The sequence below is a fragment of the Canis lupus genome, chromosome 16 (genome assembly GCF_011100685.1).
Source record: "Canis lupus familiaris isolate Mischka breed German Shepherd chromosome 16, alternate assembly UU_Cfam_GSD_1.0, whole genome shotgun sequence".
Taxonomy (NCBI): domain Eukaryota; kingdom Metazoa; phylum Chordata; class Mammalia; order Carnivora; family Canidae; genus Canis; species Canis lupus.
Window position 1 is genome coordinate 27169419 of NC_049237.1, and position 22859 is coordinate 27192277.

Below are 22859 nucleotides of genomic sequence, written 5' to 3' on the forward strand. Positions count from 1 at the left end.
GAAATGCAAGGACAAACAGGCAAATTAGCAGTTAATTATAATACCAGAGATTTGAATATTTCTCTCTCAGTAACTGACAGAAATCAGTAGGGAGATACAAAACTTAAACATCTGTCAAAAATTTGAAGTGATTACCTATAAAACACTCTAACCAATTATAGCAGAATACATATTCTTTCAAGTGTACACAGAACTTATTATTAAGATAAACCATAATCTGGGCCATGATACAAGTTTCAGAAAATGTAAAAGTATTCAAGTCACATAAAGTATGTTCCCTGACTACAGTGTATGTAACACTAACATATGTGGAAAATTCCTCAGATACTTCAAAACAAAGTAAACCATTTTTAAATAACTCAGGAGTCAAAGAAAAAAATAAAAGTATATTAGTAGTTATTTTGAGCTGAATTAAAACAAACGAAACAAAAAACAAAAACACAACATATCAAAATTGGTGTAATGCAAAAAAAAAAAAAAAAAAAAAAAGGCAGTTCTTAGAGGAAAACTGATAGCACTACAATACCTGTATTGTTGACTGGGAGAAAGTATTTACAAAGCACAAATGTCATAAAGGACTTGTATGAAAACACCCTAACTAAAAACTGGACAAAAAGATTTGAACAGACACATCACCTAAGATGTGAATGGCAAATAAGCACACAAAAAGGCTCAACATCATTAGTAATTAGAGAAATACCATTACACATTTGCTAGAATGGCTAAAATTAGAAAGACTGACCATACCAAGTGATGGGGAGGATGTAGAAAAATTAGAACCCTCATATACAGCTGGAGTAAATATAACGTGGCACAACCACTTTGGAAAACAGTTTGGCAGTTTCTTAAAATGTGAAACGTAAATGTACTATATAAGCCAACCACTCTTAGTATTTACCCAAGAGAAAGAAAGCATATATTCTCACTAGGAAGATACTGGTGAACAAGGAGCTCATTCATAGTCTTTTAGGGGAAAAAAACAAGTAAATAAATAATTACTATAGTATGTGATAGTGCCTGCAATAAAAGGAGAACAAATAGAAAGGGCATATTAATTCAGATTTAGGCAGTCAGGAAAAACTTTTAAGAAAATACAGTATAAACTGAAATCTGAGTAGCCATTAGCCAAATTACCATAATGTGAATATAATACTGTAGAAAGACCAGAGGTAAGAGAGTAACCTATTAGAGGAAATAAAAGAAGTTACAACAATGACATAATCAAAACAATTCCTGAAGAGAAACACTAAAATTCTGTATTATAGTATGGAACATGGATTACAGGAAGCAAGATGAGAAAGAGGGAGGCTAGATAAGAGGCCATTATGTAAATCCAGGCAAGAAATTACAGGTCATTAATAAGGATTTTAAAATGGAAACATTAATGAGAAAATTAGGAAGCAGAATCAACATATTTAGTGTATAACCAATGTGGGAGGTGAGGGAGAGGTACAAGAATGTCCAATTTCTGACATGGGCCATTTGCAATTACACTAAATTTCTTTTATATTACTTGCCATTGTATGTAGGTCCACTGTCCACACTTCCTCCGTATCCTTTAGTCTCACAATTTGGGGGAGCCCAGCCATTCTCACAGTGACAATTCTTATTGCTATTACATACCTTCAAAACAACCAAAACATCACTTTGGTTAACTGTAAATACTGTTCTGCATCATAAACTCAAGGACACAAACCAAGAAAAAGTACTAAATACACACAAGTCCACAGGCACTATTTTTAAGAATGAAAAATTAGTCAGATATCTAAATTCCCCAGTATATAAAAATCTGGGAAAGTCTCACCTACCTCACTGGGAATTCTCATGATTCAACACTACTTTCATGAACAAACCAAAAGAGAATATTACCTACCCCATGTCCATGACACTTTTTCTGAATATCACAGTCATAATTCAGAACAGAAGCATTTACACACTGGAAGTTTCTACAGATCTGGAAAAAAAAAATGGAGTAATGAGTAAGGAAAAATTGAACAGACTAATCAAGTGGCCAGAAGAAATTAGAGCGAGGCGCAGATGATTTCATGCTGAATTCTTTTAAACTTTCAAGGAATTGCTAACTTCCATATTATATATATGAGAATGTAAAAAACATGAAAATAAGTGAAATTAACATAGAACTAACAATCAAAAAAGACAAAGATGACACAAATACCAAAAACAATGATAAAATTATAATCTATCCTTCCATACAAATATAGATGTGAAACCCTAGGTAAAATATTCACAAATGGGCTTTTTCAAATCAAAAGCAACCAGAGAGTTGATAAATTATAAAAAAAGGCTCAATGATAGGAAATCTATTACTATAATACCTCACATAAACTGTCATTATTATAAGAATCAAAATAGTATTCCATAAAATGTAAAACTCAATTTAATTTCTAAAATTCTTCCAAAATGAGATAAAAGTTTACTTTGTTGATAAGATAAAACCTATCTTCTAGGTAAAGTAAGACCATCCTCTCCAACACTACACAGTTCCTACACCACCACCAACCACAAGTGAAGGAGGGTAGATGAAGTTAATATAGGACCTCTTGCTTTCTGATTTCAGGATGTGACTTTGAAGCCAAAACTGAACTACCTAGGATAATAAAAAGTGAGCTTAAGAGTTCTCTTTTTCCACTTCTTTTCCCACTTAATGTTTAGCATCTCTTCTAAATAAATGTTGAATATATAAAGTTTGAAACTAATACATGTTAACTAAATTGAATTTAAATAAAAATTTATATATACGTATATAAATTATATATATGTAAATTATATTTAAATTAGAAATATATATTATGTATAAATATATTTAGATATATATATATATATTACAGACCTGAGCTAGTACCAAACTGTCAGCTTGCTCAAAGTCCCCAGAGTCCAGCCTTGGTAGAGAACAGAAAAGACAGGATCCAACCTATTCTATTTTACATTTATAGAAAATGTTTGGTGTTTCATTCCATCAATATATAAGTAATAGGCACACATACCAAGCATTTGCTATCCTTGTACATATATGTTGTTGACATAGTAATACAACACAAAAAAGACAAAATTTTTAAATTAAACACAAAAAGATAAAAGCCCTTAAAATATACCTGTATATGTTAGTAATCACCTAGAATTTAAAGCCAGTAGTTTTTCAACAAAAAAAAATAGTGGGGGTGGGGGGTGGTTAAAGGTAATAGTGGTAATAGTGGTAATAATGGGAGAAATCAGCAGATACTATTTTATTCTTGACACCACTAAGGAAAATAAATTAATGTATTACTGCTATTAAAAAAAAAAAAAGGTAGTGGGATGCCTAGTTGGCTCAGTTGGTTGAGCCTTCAGCTCAAGGACCTGGGATCTCCCTGCTCAGCAGGGAGTCTGCTTCTCCCTCTCTCTCTGTCCCCACTCCTGCTCCTTCTGTCTGTTAAATAAATAAATAAACCTTTTTTAAAAAGTAGTATAACAGACAGAAAAAGATACGTAACTTCCATACTAGACTCATACACACACACTGTCAAACACAATTTGTGCAATATAACGAGAGGAAGATAAAGCAGGAAACATTAAGAAAACATTTTAAAATAGCATTAAGTAGGATCATAGAAATAGAATGAAATGTCAGTAAATTAAACTATGCCCATAAATGTCAAAGCCCAACAAAACTGTAAAAATACAAAAAGAAAACATTGGAGAATTTTTATATTTTATTGGAATGCAAAAGCTTTTCTAAGCATAACATGAAATGACTTCATGATATTTTAAAATTTCTTTGTAGCAAAGACAAAGGACGAATTATAAAAAGATATAACTGACTGTTAACATTCTCTATGTATGAGGAGCCCTTATAAATGATAATGAAATAACAAGCCAACAGAAAAATGGGAACATATAAATACTAACAACAGAAAAAGATATATAGGGCTAATAAAGATATGAAAAGATACCCAAGAAGAGAAATGCAAACTAAAATAATAATGGGGCTTTTTGTCAATCAGAATGCCAAAAATGAAAAAGATTGATAATATACAATGTTATCAAAATAAGACACCTTCATATACAAATAGTGGAAAATAAATTATTACCACCTTGTTGAAAAGTAAAATTGATAGTTTCTATTAAATTTTAAATGTATATATCTCTTAACTTAAAAATCTATCCTAGGAAATCTGTCCTACAGGAGTACTTGCAAAAGTAGATGAGATTAAATGTAAAAGAGTATTCAGTGCTGATAAAGTCAACCAGTCAACCAACTAACTACAGACAATATAAACTGCAATGTGGTTAAGTCAGGAGAATATCTATAATGGGATTAACTGGATTTCCATATAATGACATGGAAGATCTCTGCACTCTGCTATTGAGTAAAAACATTTCAGAACATTATTTAAAGTCTCATCCTAAAGTCTAATGGGGATGGTGGGAAGCATATCCACTTGTAAAGGCCCAGAAAGATAATGGGACAGACACAAAACAGTGTTATCAGAGTTACCCCTAGGAAATGAGTTTCAAAAGAGGGGAAATCAGTAGCAGGGTATCAGCAGGGGACCTGTATTTTTTGTTTCCCACAGCATTTTTGAATTTTTTTAACAATTAAAATGTGATCTTCCCATAATCTTTTTAAAAGACTTTTTTCCAAAAGAAGAAAAAACTTAGATTGAGCCATAAAATAATGTTATTCAGAAGGCACACGCTTAAAACAAAATAAATCTGTAAAGAGTTGGACAAAACTTCTATTAGGCAAATTTAAATATAAAGAAAGTATGGTAATAATATCAATTAAGAGAAAATTTAAGACAAAACTATGAAGCTATAGCAAAGGACATTTTGAACTAATAAAAGATATAACTCACAACTAAAATGTATTAGTCAACAAACTCTGCCACAAACATAGATTTAGCATTCTTAGTGCAAAAAATACAAGGGGAAATGAAAACAGAAAGCTACTAGAAGACTTAAATTCCTTTCTCTAAATTTTGAACACATTAAGAACAACAAATAAGAATGTGAAAGATCTGAATAAATAATTATCAAACAATATATGTTGTAAGTGAAAATACAATCTTCAAATGCAGTTGGAATATTTATCCAAGAGTAAACATAGAGTCAACTCATTAAATATGGATATTTCATTCCTAGAAATGACTGAAGATATTAAACCAAGCACCAAATCTGAAGTGAACACCTGATGTCAAAGCATGCCCAATTTCCAAAGCAGAGTTATTTTCAAAGTCAGGAAATCCTTTAGCAATTTCTTTCTTACATTTTAGGAAAAGCATATTTTGTTGGTTATGATTTTCAAACCAGGCAATCAAACACCTTCTGGTTTAGCAATTGGTTCAGAGAAAAAAAAATCTAACTTTGGTAACACATTTTTAAGTAATCAAGCATTCCAATAAACTGTATCACCACTGTCATAAATTCTTCCCACCAGTGAATTGCTCAACCTACGAAAGACCATAAAAGTCTCTGAATGTCAATGCTGTACTATTAATCGAGCTGACAGACACTTCTAAACTGACTTCTGAAGAACAGAGTACCAGTTTACCTTCATTTTTTTTGTTTAATTTTTTTAAACAAAATACATGCCCATGGCTAAAAATTAAATAGTGCTAAAAGTATGACAAAACAATTCCATGACCCATTTCTAGCTACTCTGCCAGTCTAGCAGTCCAGAAGCAACTACCATTTTTTCCTGATAATTCCCTCCCTGTTTTAAACTAGCATACTGTTTTTCTTTTTTTTCTTTTCTTTTTTCTTCCTTCCTTCCTTTTCTTTCTCTTTTCTTTTTCTTTTTCCTTCTTTCTTTCACCAGGTAGTTACTAGTCTTTTTTCTTTAATTATAAAATACTAGTTTAAAATATTAGTTTCAGGTGTACAAAGTAGTGATTCAACAATTTTATATATTAAAAATCACCAAAATAAGTGTAGTTACCATGTCATCGTGCAAAGTTATTACAACGTTGATTATATTCCCTATACTGTACTTTCCATCTCCATGACTTACTTTACACTATTTCTTGACTTACCTATTCCAGATATCAACAACTAATGCCCTTTATGACAGGTAAGAATTCAGCTTTCTAACACAAATCCAAGTGCCCCTCATTTGTCTTCTCAAAGTATATATTGCTTCATATTTATACCACTAATACTGGGATAGTATCCCTGTCAGTACATTACACATCATTATTCCCTGAGCAAGTTCGGAAGAAGGTGAAAAAAAAAAAAACAGGGGAGGCTGACAACTACAAATTAAAATATCATCTTTAAAAAAAAAAAAAAAAAAAATATCATCTTTATTCTCAATAAGGCATTTAACATGACTAAAGCAAATAGCAAAATGGGCTTCCTAATACTGCACCCCCAAAATCAAACTTACCTGCCTAATCACAGGTTGCCTCCCCCCAAAAAGCAGAGCCTGCCCTGCTAATTTTACTGCATGGCTGAGAGAGCAGACCAGATTGTACCCTCTCTGCAGGCAGGTAGATCTGAAAAGAGAAGACAGAAGGGGCTGAGGCATCTATGCCCAGGGCCTTCTCCCAAACTCATTAATTACATCAATGAGTGATGTGAAAGAGGAACACATTGAGGCTGAGAGCATTTTTTTTTTCTGGCTTTACTGATAAAATTGATGCATAATATTGTGTGACTTTAAGGTATACAACATAGTGATTAAATAAACTTGTATCCTGAGAAATGATTACTACAGTAGAGTTGGTTAATCACTCCACATGATTATCGTGTCTTTTTTGTAGAGAACATTTAAGATACACTCTTAGTATTTTCAAGTTTATAATACACTGTTGTTAACTATGGTCAAAATGCTGAATATTAGATTCCCAGAATCTATTCATCTTTTAACTGGAAATATATACCCTTTGACTAACATTTCCCCATTTCCACCACCTCCCCACCTCAAGGCCTTGGCAATCAACATTCTGTTTCTGTTGGTTCAGCTTTTTAGATTCCACATAAGTAAGTTCACACAGTACTTGTCTTTCTCCAACCTACTTTTTTCACTTAGCATAACACCCTCAAAATACATCCATGCTGTCACAAGTGGCAGGATTTCCTTCTTTTTCATGGCTGAATAATATTTCATTGTATTTATATACCACGCCTTCAACATCCATTCCTTAGCTGACAGCCATTTTGGTTATCCTGGCTATTGTAAATAATGCTACAATAAACATAGGAGTACAAGCTCCTGTTTTCATTTCCCCTGGATCTACACCCACAAGAGATTGCTGGATCATACGGTAGATCTAATTTTTTGAAAAAATTCTATACTATTTTCGACAGTGGCTATACCAATTTATATTGGTATAAATATACCACCAATGATGCACAAGAGTTCCATTTTCTCCATATGCTCATGAACACTTAATCTCCTGACATTTGATGAGAGCTATATAACAGGGATGAGGTGATAACTCATTGTGGTTTTGACTTGAATCTTCCTAAGGATTAGTGATGTTAAACACTTCTTCATGTAACTGTTGGCCATTTGTTGTCTTTATAAAAATGTCTATTCAGATCCTTTGCATATTTTTTATTTATTTTTTGTATATTTTTTTTATTGGAGTTCAATTTGCCAACATATATTATAGTATAACACCCAGTGCTAATCCTATCAAGTGCCTCCCTCAGTGCCCATCACCCAGTCACCCCGTTCCCCCGCCCACCTCCCTTTCCACTACCCCTTGTTCGTTTCCCAGAGTTAGGAGTCTCTCATGTTCCGTCACCGTCTCTGATATTTCCCACTCATTTTCTCTCCTTTCCTCTTTAATTCTTTTCACGATTTCTTATATTCCCCGAATTAATGAAACCATATGTTTGTCCTTCTCAGATTGACTTACTTTACTCAACATAATACCCTCCAGTTCTATCCACATCGAAGCAAATGGTGGGTATTCGTCGTTTCTAAGGGCTGAGTAATATTCCATTGTATATATAGACCACATCTTCTTTATCCATTCATCTTTTGATGGAAACCGAGGCTCCTTCCACAGTTTGGCTATTGTGGATATTGCTGCTATAAACATTAGGGTGCAGGGGTTTAGGTCTTTCACTGCATCGGTATCTTTGGGGTAAATCCCCAGTAGTGCAATTTGCTGGGTCATAGGGTAGCTCTATTTTTAACTTTTTTTTTAAGATTTTATTTATTTATCCATGAGAGACAGAGAGAGAGAGAGGCAGAGACTCAAGCAGAGGAAGAAGCAGGTCAATGCAGGGAGCCCGATGTGGGACTCAATCCCGGGTCTCCAGGATCAGACCTGGGCTGAAGGCGGCACTAAACTGCTGAGCCACCCAGGCTGCCCTATTTTTAACTCTTTAAGGAACCTCCACACAGTTTTCCAGAGTGGCTCTACATTCCCACCAACACCCTTTGCACGTTTTTTTAAAATTGGATTGCTTTTTTGCAATTGACTTATATAAATTCCTTACATATTTTGGATATTAACTCCATATCAAATATATGATTTGCAAATATTTTCTCCCATCCCAAAGGTTGCCTTTTCATTTTTTGACTATTTCTTTTACTGTGCAGAAGTTTTTAAATTTGATATAATCCACTTAGTTATTTCTGCCTTTGTTGCTTGTGCTTTTGATGTCATATATAAAAAAAGAAATCATTGCCAAGACCAATGTCAAGGAGTTTTCTCCCTGTGTGTTCTTCTAGGAGTTTTGCAGTTTCAGGTCTTATGTTTAAGTCTTTAATCCATCTGGAGTTATTTTTGTGAGTGGTATAAAATAGTGGTCCAATGTCATTGAATATTCAATAGCATATGAATGAACACACAGTTTTTCCAATACCACTTACTGAAAAGATTCTCCTTTCCTCATTGAGTAGTCTTGTTGAGTAGCCTTGTCAAATACTAGTTGATCATATGCACAGGATTCTTTCTGGGCTCTTGATTCAACTCCATTGATCGGTGTGTCTATTTTTATACCAGTATTATATTGCTTTGATTACTATGCCTTTGAAATATAGTTTACAATTGGATACACCCAGCTTTGGTGTTCATTCTCAGGACTACTTTGGCTATTCAGGGTCCTTGTGGTTCCATTCAACTTTTAGGATTATTTGTTCTACTTTTGTGAAAAATACCATTGGATTGCATTGAGTCTACAGATGGCTTTGGGCAGTATGGACATTTTAACAATAATAATTCTTTCCATCCAAAACACAGGATACCTTGACATTTACTTGTGTCTTTTTCATTTTTTTCATCACAGTCTTATAGTTTCCAGTGGATATATCTCATCTCCTTGCTTAACTCTATTCATAAGCACTTTTTCTTAAAGTTATTGCGAACGAGATGGCTTTATTTCTTTTTCAGTTAGTTCACTGTTAGTGCATACACATGCAACTGATTTCTGTATGTTGACCTTGTATCCCACAATTTTACCATATTCACAGATTAGTTTTCCAGTTTTTTTTGGAAGTCTATAGGACTTTCTATTTAAAAGATGATATATCACATCAAACAAAGACAATGTCACTTATTCTATTCTAATTTGGATGTCTTTTATTTCTTTTTCTTGCTCCAATGTCTGGCTAGGACTTCCAGTACTATGTTGAATAAGAGTAGTAAGAGTTGGAATGCCTGGGTGGCTCAGTGGTTGAGCATCTGCCTTCAGCCAGGGTGTGATCCCAGAGTTCCAGGATCGAGTTCCACATTGGGCTCCCTGTGAGGAGCCTGCTTCTCCCTCTGCCTATGTCTCTGCCTTCTCTCCGTGTCTCTCATGAATAAATAAATAAAAATCTTAAAAAAAAAAAAAAAGGTAGTAAGAGTGAACATCTTTGTCTTATTTCTGATCCTAGGTGAAAAGCGGTCAATCTTTTACCAATGAGTACAATGTAAGCTATGGATTTATCTTACATGGCCTTTTTTATATAGAGGTATATTCTTTCTATACTCAATTTATTGAAAGGTTTTTATCAAGAAAGTATGTTGTATTTTGCCAAATGCCTTTTCTGCAATATGAGAGGATCATGACTTTATCTTTCATTTCATTAATACGGTGTACTACATTTATGTATTTGCTTACATTGAACCATCCTTGCATTCCAGGGATAAATACCACTCGATCAAGTGTATGATCTTTTTAATGTGTTGTTGAATTCACTTAGCTAGTATTTTGTTGACAATTTATGTATCTATATTCATCCAAGATACTGGACTGTAATTTTCCTTTTTTTGTAATGTCTTTATCTGGTGTCAGGGTAATGCTGACCTTATAAAATGAGTTCAAGTGTGTTCTCTTCAATCTTTTGAACAGTTTAAGAAGAACTGGCATTAATTCTTCTTTGAATGTTTGGTGGAACTTACTAGTTAAACCATCTAGTCCTGGGTATTTCTATGTTGGGAAACTGTTAACTGCTGATTCAATCTCCTTTCTTGTTACTGGCCTATTCAGATTTTCTATTACATCATGATTTACTCCCAGTAGGTTGTATGTTTTTAGAAATTTATCTGTTTTCTCTAGGTTACCCAATTTGTATATAACTGTCCACATAATCTCTTATGAACCTCTGTACTACTGTGGTATCAATTGTAATGTCTCTTCTCTCATTTTTTATTTTATTTATTTGAGGCTTCTTTTTTCTTAGCTCAACTAAAGATTTGTCAATTTTGTTTTTATTTTCAAGAAACCAGCTCTTATTTCTTTTATCTCTTCTATTGTTTTTCTGGCCTCTATTTCATTTATCTGCCCTGATCTTTGTTATTTCCTTCCTTCTACTAACTCTGGGCTTAGCTTACTCATTTTCTGTTTCCTTGAGGTGTCAAGTTATGTTGCTTGAGATCTTTCATTTCTCTTAATGTAGGTGTTTATTGCTATAAGCTTCCATCTTAGAACTGCTTTTGCTGCATCCCATGTTTTAGGTTGTTGTCTTTCTATTTTGTTTGTTTCAAGATATTTTTTGATATCTACACTGGTTGTTCAGGAATGTGTTATTTAATTATATGGTTTTATTCATACAGGGAATATAAAAAATAGTGAAAGGGATTATAGGGGAAAGGAGAGAAAGTGAGTGGGAAACATCAGAGAGGGTGACAGCACATGAGAGACTCCTAACTCTGGGAAACGAACAAGGGGTAATAGAAGGGGAGGTGGGGTGGGGGGATGGGGTGACTGGGGGATGGGCACTGAGGGGGGCACTTGATGGGATGAGCGCTGGATGTTATACTATATGTTGGTAAATCGAACTCCAATAAAAAAATTTTAAAAAGGAATGTGTTGTTTAATTTCTATATATTTGTGAATTTTTGAGCTTTTCTCTTGTTTATGATTCCTAGTTTCACACCAGTGTGGTCAGAGAAGATACCTGGTATGATCTCAATCTTTCCCAATGGTACATAGGACTCATAGATCACATCCCTTTAATATCCTCCAAGAGAAATGTGCCACTCACCCAGCCTCTCATGCCCCCCTTTCAGTCATGCAGCTCACAAGTCAGTCTTCTGGATGAGGTGAGAGTGAATGGGTCATACAGGGCTGGGAAAGCTGGATGTTCACTCACCACTCTCATTTCCCCTCATGGGAGAAACCATGGGCTAAAAAGATTTATCTGTCCCTAAGCTTTGCCACCTTGGGTGAGGAGTGATTCAGGTAAAGGCAAACTGTTCCTCTTACCCTCTCCAACGTGTCCAAACTCAAAACTTTTTCCTCTAACACTGTCCTGAAATTTCTCCTTTGGAAACCTAGACTTCCACAAAAGTTCTATCATCTGTAGGTAATTGTCTATGACTCTTTTCCAGGGACTTACAGACCACAGCCCAGAAAGCCTAGAGCCAGAAACAGGCACTACAGGGTCCTCAGCCAGCACCAAGGTCTTCATGCCTATTATCTAGGGCCAGAGAGGGCAAAGCTCTTCCCTGGCCCCATGACGTAAGATATTAGATCCCACAGCTCCCTCAGAGGCACTTTTGTCTACAAATGGATGCCAAACTCTTATTGTTGAGGTAAGGGCGGGGAGGCACAAATGAGGAACTTCTTATTCAGCCATTTTGCTGAAGTCATTCAAAACCTCAAAGGGTTGACATTCCTCTACAAGGAAACAATGAAGTAGGCGATTCAGTATTTCTTGCTAAGAATTAAAACAAAACACTATTGATTTCAAAGCTAACTTCTAAAAGTATATTTTCTTTCTTATATAGCTTTCTTTTCCCTACAGCAAACACTTCCTTTCTCCTTACATAAGCAGCCACTGTCATATCAATACTCAAACCTCACCAAAAAAAAAAGAAAAGAAAAGAAAAGAAAAGAAAGGAAAGGAAAGGAAAGGAAAGGGAAAGAAAAGAAAGGAAAAGAAAAGAAGAAAAGAAAAGAAAAGAAAAGAAAAGAAAAGAAAAGAAAAGAAAAGAAAAGAAAAGAAAAAGAAAAAGAAAAAGAAAAAGAAAAAGAAAAAGAAAAAGAAAACTTTCGCTTAAAACTTTGCATTAGGGACCCCTTGCTCCAAATGAACCGATTATTCTCCTGGCCTGGTACACTGCTGTTATCTTAGAATTTCTCTTTAACATTCTTCTGTGTCCTAGATTACAATTCTTTCTTTTTGGTTACTTCCTCATTTGTTGGAACATTACATTAGACAATTTCTTAAGAAAAGATAAATAAAAGATTTATTTATCCCACTGGACTGATACTTTGCCAGAATTCAAGGTTGAGAATCTGTCAGAAACATAAAAGCATTGCTCCCCTGTCTTCCAAAATTCAGTTTTCAATTTCACTCCCTTAAAAACGACCTATTTTTTGTTTTGTTTGTAATAGGGCTTTTCTTTTGTTTTTACCTCTGGAAGCTATTGGGATTTTTCCTCACCAAGTACTCTGTAATTTCACAATTGTCCACTTTCTCTATTTTCTTTCTCTAAAGATTTCAATCAGTTGGATTTAAAAATCTTTAACTGGGGATCCCTGGGTGGCGCAGCGGTTTGGCGCCTGCCTTTGGCCCAGGGCGCGATCCTGGAGACCCAGGATCGAATCCCACATCAGGCTCCCGGTGCATGGAGCCTGCTTCTCCCTCTGCCTATGTCTCTGCCTCTCTCTCTCTCTCTCTCTCTCTCTCTCTCTGTGACTATCATAAATAAAAAAAAAAAAAAAAAAAAATCTTTAACTGATCCTCTCAGGCTTTTACCATTATCTTATTTTTCTGTCTTTTTCACTCAGCTTCCTCCAAGAATTGTCCAATTTTACGTAATAATCCATCTATCGTTCAGTTACATGTGTAAGAAGGAGAACAGGATAGCAGGGTTAGGATAGGGTGACAGGCATCTCACAGAAGATGGCCAAATATATGCCATAAGTCCTATCATCTCACATCAAACCTGGAGGAGTAGGCAACAGCTTGCTGATGTTTTGCTGACCAGACAAGAGAAACAAAGAAACAGAACAATAAGCTGGCCTCTCAATGACTAGACTAAAAGTAATTCCATATTCAGTTTCATGCTTCACCCCACTCTCAGCTATAACCAGTATTTCCAAATCTGAGCTGCGAACCAATGTGTTTAGGGTTCTGCCAGGATAAGACAGTCTTCTTATTCATATCCTATCAGTTTGCACTGTAGGTTGTAGATTCCAGTACTTTCTACTATCTTCTGTCCTCTTTCAGTTAAACAAAAACAAAAACAAACAAACAAACAAAAACTGTTGAAATCTTTATCTACTATTGAAAAATCATATATTTCACACTTTAAGATTTATTCTCTATTTTTCCTTTCTATTTTGAGAGGTTTTGGCAGATAAAGAAGATAAATGAGAATATTAAAATCAACCATGTTTTACAGATTTTTTTTTCCCCCAGTACAATTTTTACTCTGAGCTCCATTACTTTGTAATAACTGTGATGGTTATCACTTGTACAGGACAGAGTGTCAGATCTCTGGTCATATATTATTCTGAATGTTTGTGAGGGTGCTTTTTTTGCTTAGTTTAAATTAAATTAACAGACTGAGTAAAGTAGATTGCTTTATTGACATGGATGGACTTCGTCCAATCAGTTGATGGCCAGAATAGAACAAAAAGCCTGACTTGTCCTGAGTAAGAATTACTCCTGCCTACATGTCTTCAATCTAAGGTTAGTTTTATCTTCCTCGTTACTTGAACTAAAACACTGACCTTTCAAAGGTATTGAGACTGCTGGCTTCCAGACTAGAACTACCATCAACTCTCCTGGCTCTCAGGCCTTTGGACTCAGGCTGGACTCAGGCTGGAAATGCATCATCTCTTCTGGAGCTCCAGCTTGCAAACTGCAAATCTTAGGCCTTATCAACCCCCAAAATTGTGTGAGTCAATTCCTTATAGTAAATGAATGAATGACTACACACACACTTCCTATTGGTTATGTTTCTCTGGAGAACCTTGACAAATGCAGATAATGATACCTAGACTCATTCTACAAGTTTTTAAGGATGAGTTGTCTGAATTGGTCCCTGGGCTTCTGGAATTGGCTCTCTTACATGACTACATTTGAAGATGTTAATGACTATAAATTCAACAGCAGAGTACTGAGAGTCCATGGCATGATCTTGCAGGAAGATATGCAAAATATCACCACTGGTTATTCCAAATCAACCTATAAGAATAAAGGGTCTGGCTAATTGTGCATATGATATATATGATACAAACATTTCTCTCAAACTAGCAAATCTGCGATTATGGTTACTTCTAACGTCATGGACAAAGTAAGAAATGAAAAGAATAAGCCCAGAAACTTAAACTCTCAGCTTAAATACAACAAAAATCACCTGAAAGCTTCTAAGTGTGCCCTGAAGGAGACCCTAATCTTTTGTAGTCACAGGGCTGAGACCTCTGAATATCAAACCCAGAATTTCATCCTTCAATTGGTGAGATTACAATACAAGTAGGACCTCCCAGCTTTGCAGTTTATCTACCATTAAAGTGAGGGTATTAGGGGGAAAGAATGTGATCCTGAAAGTTGGAATGGGGATGTGTGGGAAGACCCTGATATCTGAATAAGCAGAAAAGTTCTAGGTCAAAAGAACAAAAGTCTAACCTGAATCACTGAGTCCCTAAATACTGATGAGTCTTCCTTGCCAGTAGAAGCAGCTTCTTTATCATCAACAGAAAAGGCCTTTCTACTCTCAAGAAAAGGTATTAGCAATGCATTGCCTGAGAAAACTATCATGGCCTTCTAGAGGAGGCTGTCATACAAGAGAATGCTGATTCTCTCAGGACTCATCCCTACCACCCTTCTTTGCTTTTATACCTATCACTAGACTCAAGTCGTAGCCCTAAAAGTGTGACCTGTGAGGAGGTATACTATATACCAAAAGAACTACTTGAGTTTCTAATTTATCATGACAGAAATCCAGGGAACATGTGTCAGAATTGATATTAAGGGTGTGAGATAAAGGAAAATAAAGTTGGATCAGGCCAAATTTTTCATATGTGCTTACTAAGTAGAGATTCTGCATTTAATACTGCAGGTTAGGAATTCAGGAAGAGCTTTAAGAGTTTGTTCATTAATTAGCTGAAACATGGAGCAAAAGTTAGCCTGTGCTGAACAAGTTAGAAATGCTCTACTGCTCTTCGTTAAAGACAGAAGAAACAATTCAAAGGCTTAGGAAGATTGGAGTGTTAAGGACAGGTTTGCTATCACACACCCATTCACTCATTCTCAAAGAGTCCACCAGACATACCTTTCACCGTAACCGTGAGAAATAAATTTGTGAGGGGAGATCCTGGAGGCCTAACTTGCTCTACTATCACTCTTTTCTGTAGGCCACTTTACATTAGGAATGACAACCACTGAATTGGAACACCTAAATGCCTTGGGAGTAACTGATTGCCAAGTGGCAGAGGCCAAGTGCAAAGGCACTCAATTGCAAAGGCAAACTGGATATGGCTGCCATAATAAACAGCAAAGTCAAAGGAGCAATCGGAAAAGTCTAACTTAGGGGCGCCTGGGTGGTTAAGCAGCTGGCTTTGGTTCAGGTCAATCCCAGGGTCCTACATCAGGCTCTCTACTCAGTGGGAAGTCTGTCCCTCCCTTTCCCTTTGCCCCTGCCCCTGCTTGTGTTTTTTCTTTCTCAAATAAATAAATAAAATCTTTAAAAAAGAAGAAAATCTGACTTGTACAGACCAATGGCACTGGTTAGTTGATCATGGTGCTCCTAGAAATAAAAAGAGAGGAAGCTTACCAGAACATTCTTGCTACATCTGTATACGCAGAAAAGTTCTAGGTCAAATGAAAAAAAGGGTGACATGGGCCCTCAATCAATTCCCAAACTTGAGCCATATTACAGACCCAGAAACTCTTAAATGAAGGACAGGACACGTCTCCTTCAGGTAGAACCCTAATACACTGCCACAAATTTATACTCTCATTCTCCCATCCTTCCCCAACCGGACCTATGGCCTTTTACCATGATAACTAGGCACCGTGGAAAAGAAAAATCAGACCTTTCAGGAACTACTGAACATCAGCTCTGAACTGGCACTGAATCCAGGAGACCCAAAACATCACGGTGGCCTACCTGTCAGAATAGGGAGCTACAGAGGTCAGGTGATCAATGGAGCTTCAGCTAAGTCCACCTCACTCACAGAGGGCCCAGTAGGACCCCGAACTCATCCCTTACTTTCTTCCCCAGTTCCAGAATGCGGGACTGGAACAAACACAATTGGCTGCTAGCAGAATCCCCACACTGGCTCCCTGACCTGTGGAGTCAGGGCTACCATGGCAGGAAAGGCCAAGTGGAAGCCATGAGAACTGCCACTACCTAGGAAAATAGTAAACCAAAAGCAATAAATACCACAATCCAGGAAGCACTGCAGAGATCAATGTCACCCTCAACGACTGATAGTCCAGTTTGACTAAGCTAATTGGCCTGTGCAGAAGACAGACAGATCCTAGACAACAACAGTGGGTTATCCTAAGGGGATATGTAATTGCTGCTGTAGCTACTGTGGTTCTATTGCTTGAGCAAATCCCCGTACCTCCTGGTACCTGGTATGCAGCTGCTGAACTGGCAGATACTGTTTTTTCCACCCTGGTCAATAAGGACCACCAGAAGCAGTTTGCTATCAGCTGGCAAGACCAGCAATATGCCTTCACTGTCCTCTCTCAGAGGTAGAGCAACCCTCCAGCCCTACATCGTAATTTAGTCTGCAGGGATGCTGGTCAACTTTTCCTTCCACAAGATATACTCTGGCCCATTACATTGATGACATTATCCTAATTGAACCTAATGTGCAAGACATAGCCATACTGGGGACTAATTGGTAAGACAACAAAGCATGTCAGAGGTGGAAAGGAAAGCTGAGAAAAATTCAGGAGTCTTCTGCCTCAGTCAAATTATCAGGGGGCCCGTGGAGTGGGACATAACTAGATTTCCCTTCAAAAGTAACGGATAAGTTGTTACATGAGGCCCCACTGGCAACCAAAACAGAAGACAACTAGTGCACCTTTGACTTTGGGAGCTACATATTCCTCAGGTGGGCATGTTACTCAAGTCCATTTACCAAGTAGACCAGAGCAAAAGAAGACTCTGCAAAGGGTCCAGGATGCCACACAAACTGCTCTGCCAATTGCACCCTTGCTTGCAGATCCAGTGACGATTGAAATGTCAGTGGCAAATAGAGTTTCTCTGGCAGTTCCCTGAGAGGTGAACAGCACTACACTACTCCTAAGGATTTTGGAGCAAAACTCTGCCATCCTCTGCAGATAACTACTCTCTTGTTTTAGATACGGTCATGCCAGCTACTAGACTGATCATTTAACCATAAGCCATGTTACCATGGGACCTGAACTATTCATCATGAACTGGGTGTTACCTGACCCATCAAGCCTTAAAGTCTAGCAGGCACAGCAACTTTCCATCATCAAATGAAAGTGGCAGATACATGATACAGCCTGAGGAGGTCCTAAAGGTACATCACATGAAGAGATGGCCTAAATGCCCGTGGTCTCTATTCCTGCTTAACTGCCCTCTCTCTCCCAGTCATTGGACCAGAACTACACCATCAGCGCTTCTGAGTGTCCAGCTTGCCTACTGAAGATACTGTACCTTAGGACTTACTAACCTTCAAACATGTAGGCCAATTCTACATAAGAAGTCTTACACACACACACACACACACACACAATTAGTTCTGCTTCTCAGGAGAACCCTAATATATTGATGAGTATTTCTCACTTATGCCTAGACCAAAATCAAACAAATACCTAAATTAATTGAAATGTGCAAATGTTTAGGAAAAGCTTTAAAACCTTTACTGCACTGAGCAGGATGCACACAATGCAACAGCAAAAGGATACATGGCATGAGGAAGAAATGAGTAATATCCTCCTTCTATTAAGTTGAGTCCATTCTAGTGGCTCTCTTCGTGAACTCAATGCTTGTATCCTCTCAAACTTCCTACGTTGAATGATGGTATTTGGAGATGAAGATTTGTCTAAGGCCATACTAACCTGAACGTGCCCAATCTCGTCTGGAGATGAAGATTTGGGGAGGTAATTAAGGTTAGATGTCATGAGGATGGAACCCTGGTCTGATGGGATTAGTGTCTTTATAAGAGACACCAGAGAGTTTGTGCTTTCTTTTGCTTCCTCCACACGCAAACAGAAAAGGGGTCATATGAGCATATAGCAAGATGATAGCTATCTATGAGCCAAGAAAAGAGGCCTAAGAAGGAAATCTACCTTGCTGGCACCCTGATCTTGGACTTCCCACTCTCCAGAATGGAAATAAATTTCCATTGTTTAAGCCAACTGAGAAATAGTATTTTTTGTGGCAGCCTGAGCACACTGAAACATCTCCACTAATGACTAGCCTTAGGTATTGAAACTGAAGAAAACAGAGACTATATAATAAGATTGGACTGTAGTGATGTCTAAACTTTTTTTTTTTTTCTGTATTTTGTTGACTTATTTTCTTTGCCTTTTTAAAAGACTTTATTTATTTATTCATGAGAGACACAAAGAACGAGGCTAAGACATAAGCAGAGGGAGGGGGCTCCCTTTGGGGAGCCTGATAGGGTTCTCGATCCCAGGATCCTGGGATCATGACCTGAGCCAAAGACAGATGTTCAATCACTGAGCCACCCAGGTGCCCCTCTCCATTTTTTTTTTCCGCCCATTCTATTCAGTCTGATTTCCCATCTCTCTCTCTCTCTCTCTCTCTCTTCTGGTAAACTTACCTAACTCTTCACTTCCCCTCACAGTCATGGGTTAAAAGGAGGGTTAAGCATGTGGCAGAGCCTGTATTCCTGTATTCTAGACCCTACCAATCATACTGTATTATACCTCTGGATATTATAACCGGCCTCTGAAGTTGTCTCTCATATTCCTTTCCCAAGATGTCTTGATTTATAGCTGGAGGTAAAAACAATCCTACCTACCTCAAGGGTACTGGGGAAAGATGAGGGTTTTTTCCTATTACACTGTAAATGTCTGTGTGCAGGAGAAGGAAATAAAACCAACGAGAGAAGTGATATCAGCAAAATGACCTCATAAAAGGTCATTCAACCACATCCCCGACCACACACATAATAATCTGAAATCCATCCATGCACCAAAGTGCCTTTGCAGGAGATCTGGGACTAGGCACTATGGAGACTATGAAACTCCTGTATAGTCCAAGACTGAGAAGAGCCATTTTGAAAAGTTAGGTTTGTATCAGAAGGCTCACTTAACAACTGTGCACCTGGCTATAAACCCAGAAGGAGCTCCACAGTCCAAGGACTTGGCTACAGACCCATCTGGCTTTAGGTCTTTCACCAGCATCATACACCAAAGGACCCAAGAGGAGTCACACCCATATATGCATAAAGTAGTAGGTACACAGACCCTGTCCCAGCTGAGGACCCTGAAGTGGCCCATGAACTTGCTTTAGCCCCTCCTGGCCACAGTCTGGGAGCCCCTGGAGGTAAACCTGCCAAACTTGGATTATAGAGTCTAAAAGGGCTCTATACTCAACTCTAGGACCCCCTGCCAATCACACTCCCTGAACAGGCCTGCTGACACAGGAACCAGGCAAGAGAAACTCCCATCCATACCCCCTGAGATCCTGAAAGAGCCCTATAAGCAGCTCTAGCTTCTTCTTCACAGTTAACAGTCCACCAGTAGTCCAAAGGGTCCAGGTCCCAGTGGGAGACACTCTTGTCTACCACCCCACCATTTCTAAAAGGACCCTTTACTTGGCTATAATCCCTAACAACCACAGTCTGTGAATACATTTGCTGGCACAGGGACCCAAAATAAGACACTCCCAAATGAGCCTCCCAGAATACCTCAAAGGGCCTTATAATTGGCTCCAGCCCCATCACAGCCACAGTCTACCACCAGATCCACCAACCAAGGGACCCACCTGCATCCCCAAAGATTCTGAAAGCAATCTATACTCGGTTTCAGTACCTCCAAGCCTTGTTCCACAAGCTGTCCTACCACTACAGGGACCCAAAGGCAGATATCATGTCTGCTCATCAGGAGATCCTGAACTGGCCCTATATTCTGCTCCAGTCCCTCCCACTAGTCAGGGAGCAGTCCTGGCCACCCAGGGACCCATCCAGGGAACAGACAGCAATCTTCTCAGGTCCCTCCCTGATGGGAGCCATACCAGTCCATGCACCTGGTAATAGGCCTGGTGTCTAAAGACCCAACCGTGTACCCTTGTCTCAGGAACACCCTACTTACTGAACAAGGTACTGAGACAGTTCAGTCCACTCAGGGACCAGTCAGCCTCTATGCTCATCAAAGCCCTTGATAACAAGACCAACAACCCTACTGTGGCGTTGTAACCAGTTTCAACCCAGCCAGACTAAGATTCCAAAGGTAATCCCATCAGTACAGAAATAGACAGGAAGGTCTTACCTCATGAAACCAATCTATAAAGACTGAGAGAGGCGTTTGTTCCTTCAAATACTAAATGGAAGAATCAGGCAAATATGAAATCACCGAAAGAAACTAATATAGCACTAATAAATGACCCCAAGAAATGAAAATCCATAGATTACTTGAAAAAGAATACAAAATAATCATCATAAAGAAACTGAATGAAATAAAAGAGAACACAGACTACTAAACAAGATCAGGAAAACCAATGAACCCAACAGAAATCCTGGAGCTGGAGAATACAATGACAGAAATGAAAAATTTAACAGAGAGCTCTAAGAACAGATTTACTCATCCAGAACAAAGAATCAGCAAACTCAATGACAGATTGTTTGAAATTAGCCAGTTAGATGGGGCACCTGGGTAGCTCAGTCGGTTAAGCATCTACCTTTGGCTCAGATCATGATCCCATCCATGGTCCTGGGACTGAGCCCCACATTGGACTCCCTGCTCAGCAGGAAGTCTGCTTCTCCCTCTCCCTCTGCACCTCCCCTTACTCATGCAGTCTCTCCCTCTCTCTCAAATAAATATATAAAATCCTAAAAAGAAAAAGAAATTTGCCAGTTAGAGAAACTAAAAAGAAAAAAGGATGAAAAAGAGTGAAGAAAGCCTATGTGAATTAAAGGACACCATCAAGGGAACAAACATTTATATCATAGGAGTCCCAGAAGAAAGTGGTAGAAAGTTTATTTAAGGAAATAATAGTTGAAATCTCCTCAAATTTTGGGAGAATATGGCATTCAGGTACAGGAAGCTCAAAGAACTCCATTAAAGAACAACCCAAAAATTACTTGAGATACATTATAACCAAATGTTAAGAGACAAAAATGAGGAGAAAACTTCTAAAGAAGGAAAAGAATGTAGCAAGATTCATCATATACAAAGGAACCCCCATAGGGCTACCAATGGATGTCTCTAAAGAAACTTTGCAAGCCAGAACAAAGTAGAATTATACAGCCAATGTGCTGAACAACAAAAAATTGCCAACCAAGAACACTATATCTGGCAAAACTGTACTTCAGAAATGAATGAGGGTTAAAAACATTCCCTGACAAACAAAGGCTTACAAGAAATGTTAAAAAGAATTCTTCAAGTTGAAATGAAAAGATACTAACAATATGAAAACATAAAACCATAAAATTCATACCTTAATTCTGTAATGGTGCTGTGTAAATCACTGTATCTCTAGCATAAAAATTTTTTAAAAATAAAAATAACTAACAGCTTATTAATGGATGCACAATATAAAAAGATGCAAAGTATGACACCAATAGTTTAAAATGAGAGAAGTAAAAGTATAGAGCTTCTGTATGCAATTTAATGTAAGTTATTATCAGCTTAAAATAGACCATTATCGCTACAAAATGTTTATATAAGCTTCATGATAACCACAAAAGAAGAAACATAGTAGACATGTAAAAGATAAAGAGAAAAAATCCCATATCAAAAGACACAAAGTGGCTGAATAGGCTTAAAAGAAAAAAAAGAAACAAGATCCAACAATATGTCTAAAAGAGGCTTACTTTAGTGATAAGGAAACAGGCTGAAAGTGAAGGAATAGAAAAAATATCCCATGTAAATGGGTATACTTATATCACATATAATAGACTTTTAATTAAAAATGGTAGCAAGAGACAAAGAAGGTCATGAAATGGGGATAAAGGAATCAATTCATCAAGAAGATATAATAATTTTAAGTATTTACACACCCTACATTGGAGCACCTAAATATCTAAAGCAAATAATAACTGAAGGGAAAAATAGACAGCAATACAGTAATAATAGCAGACTTCCATACTCCACTTTCAACACTGGATAGATCGTCCAGACAGAAATTTAATAAGGAAACAGCAGACAGACCTAAAGAATTTTATAGACGAAAATGGATCTAACAAACATAAATGGAACAGCCCATGCAACAGCAGCAGAAAACATTCTCGAGGATACACAGAACACTCTACAGAACACAACTTATGTTGGGCCACAAAGCAAGACT

General features: G+C 37.3%; 1 protein-coding gene across 1 annotated transcript in view; it reads right to left on the bottom strand.

Annotated features, from left to right (window-relative positions):
- Window positions 1–22859, bottom strand: part of ADAM9 (ADAM metallopeptidase domain 9) — a 136566-nt gene that overhangs the window by 14584 nt on the left and 99123 nt on the right. The window contains 2 exon segments of the mRNA NM_001195402.1: window positions 1518–1623; window positions 1874–1954. Of these exon segments, the coding sequence (NP_001182331.1) occupies window positions 1518–1623; window positions 1874–1954 (187 nt within the window).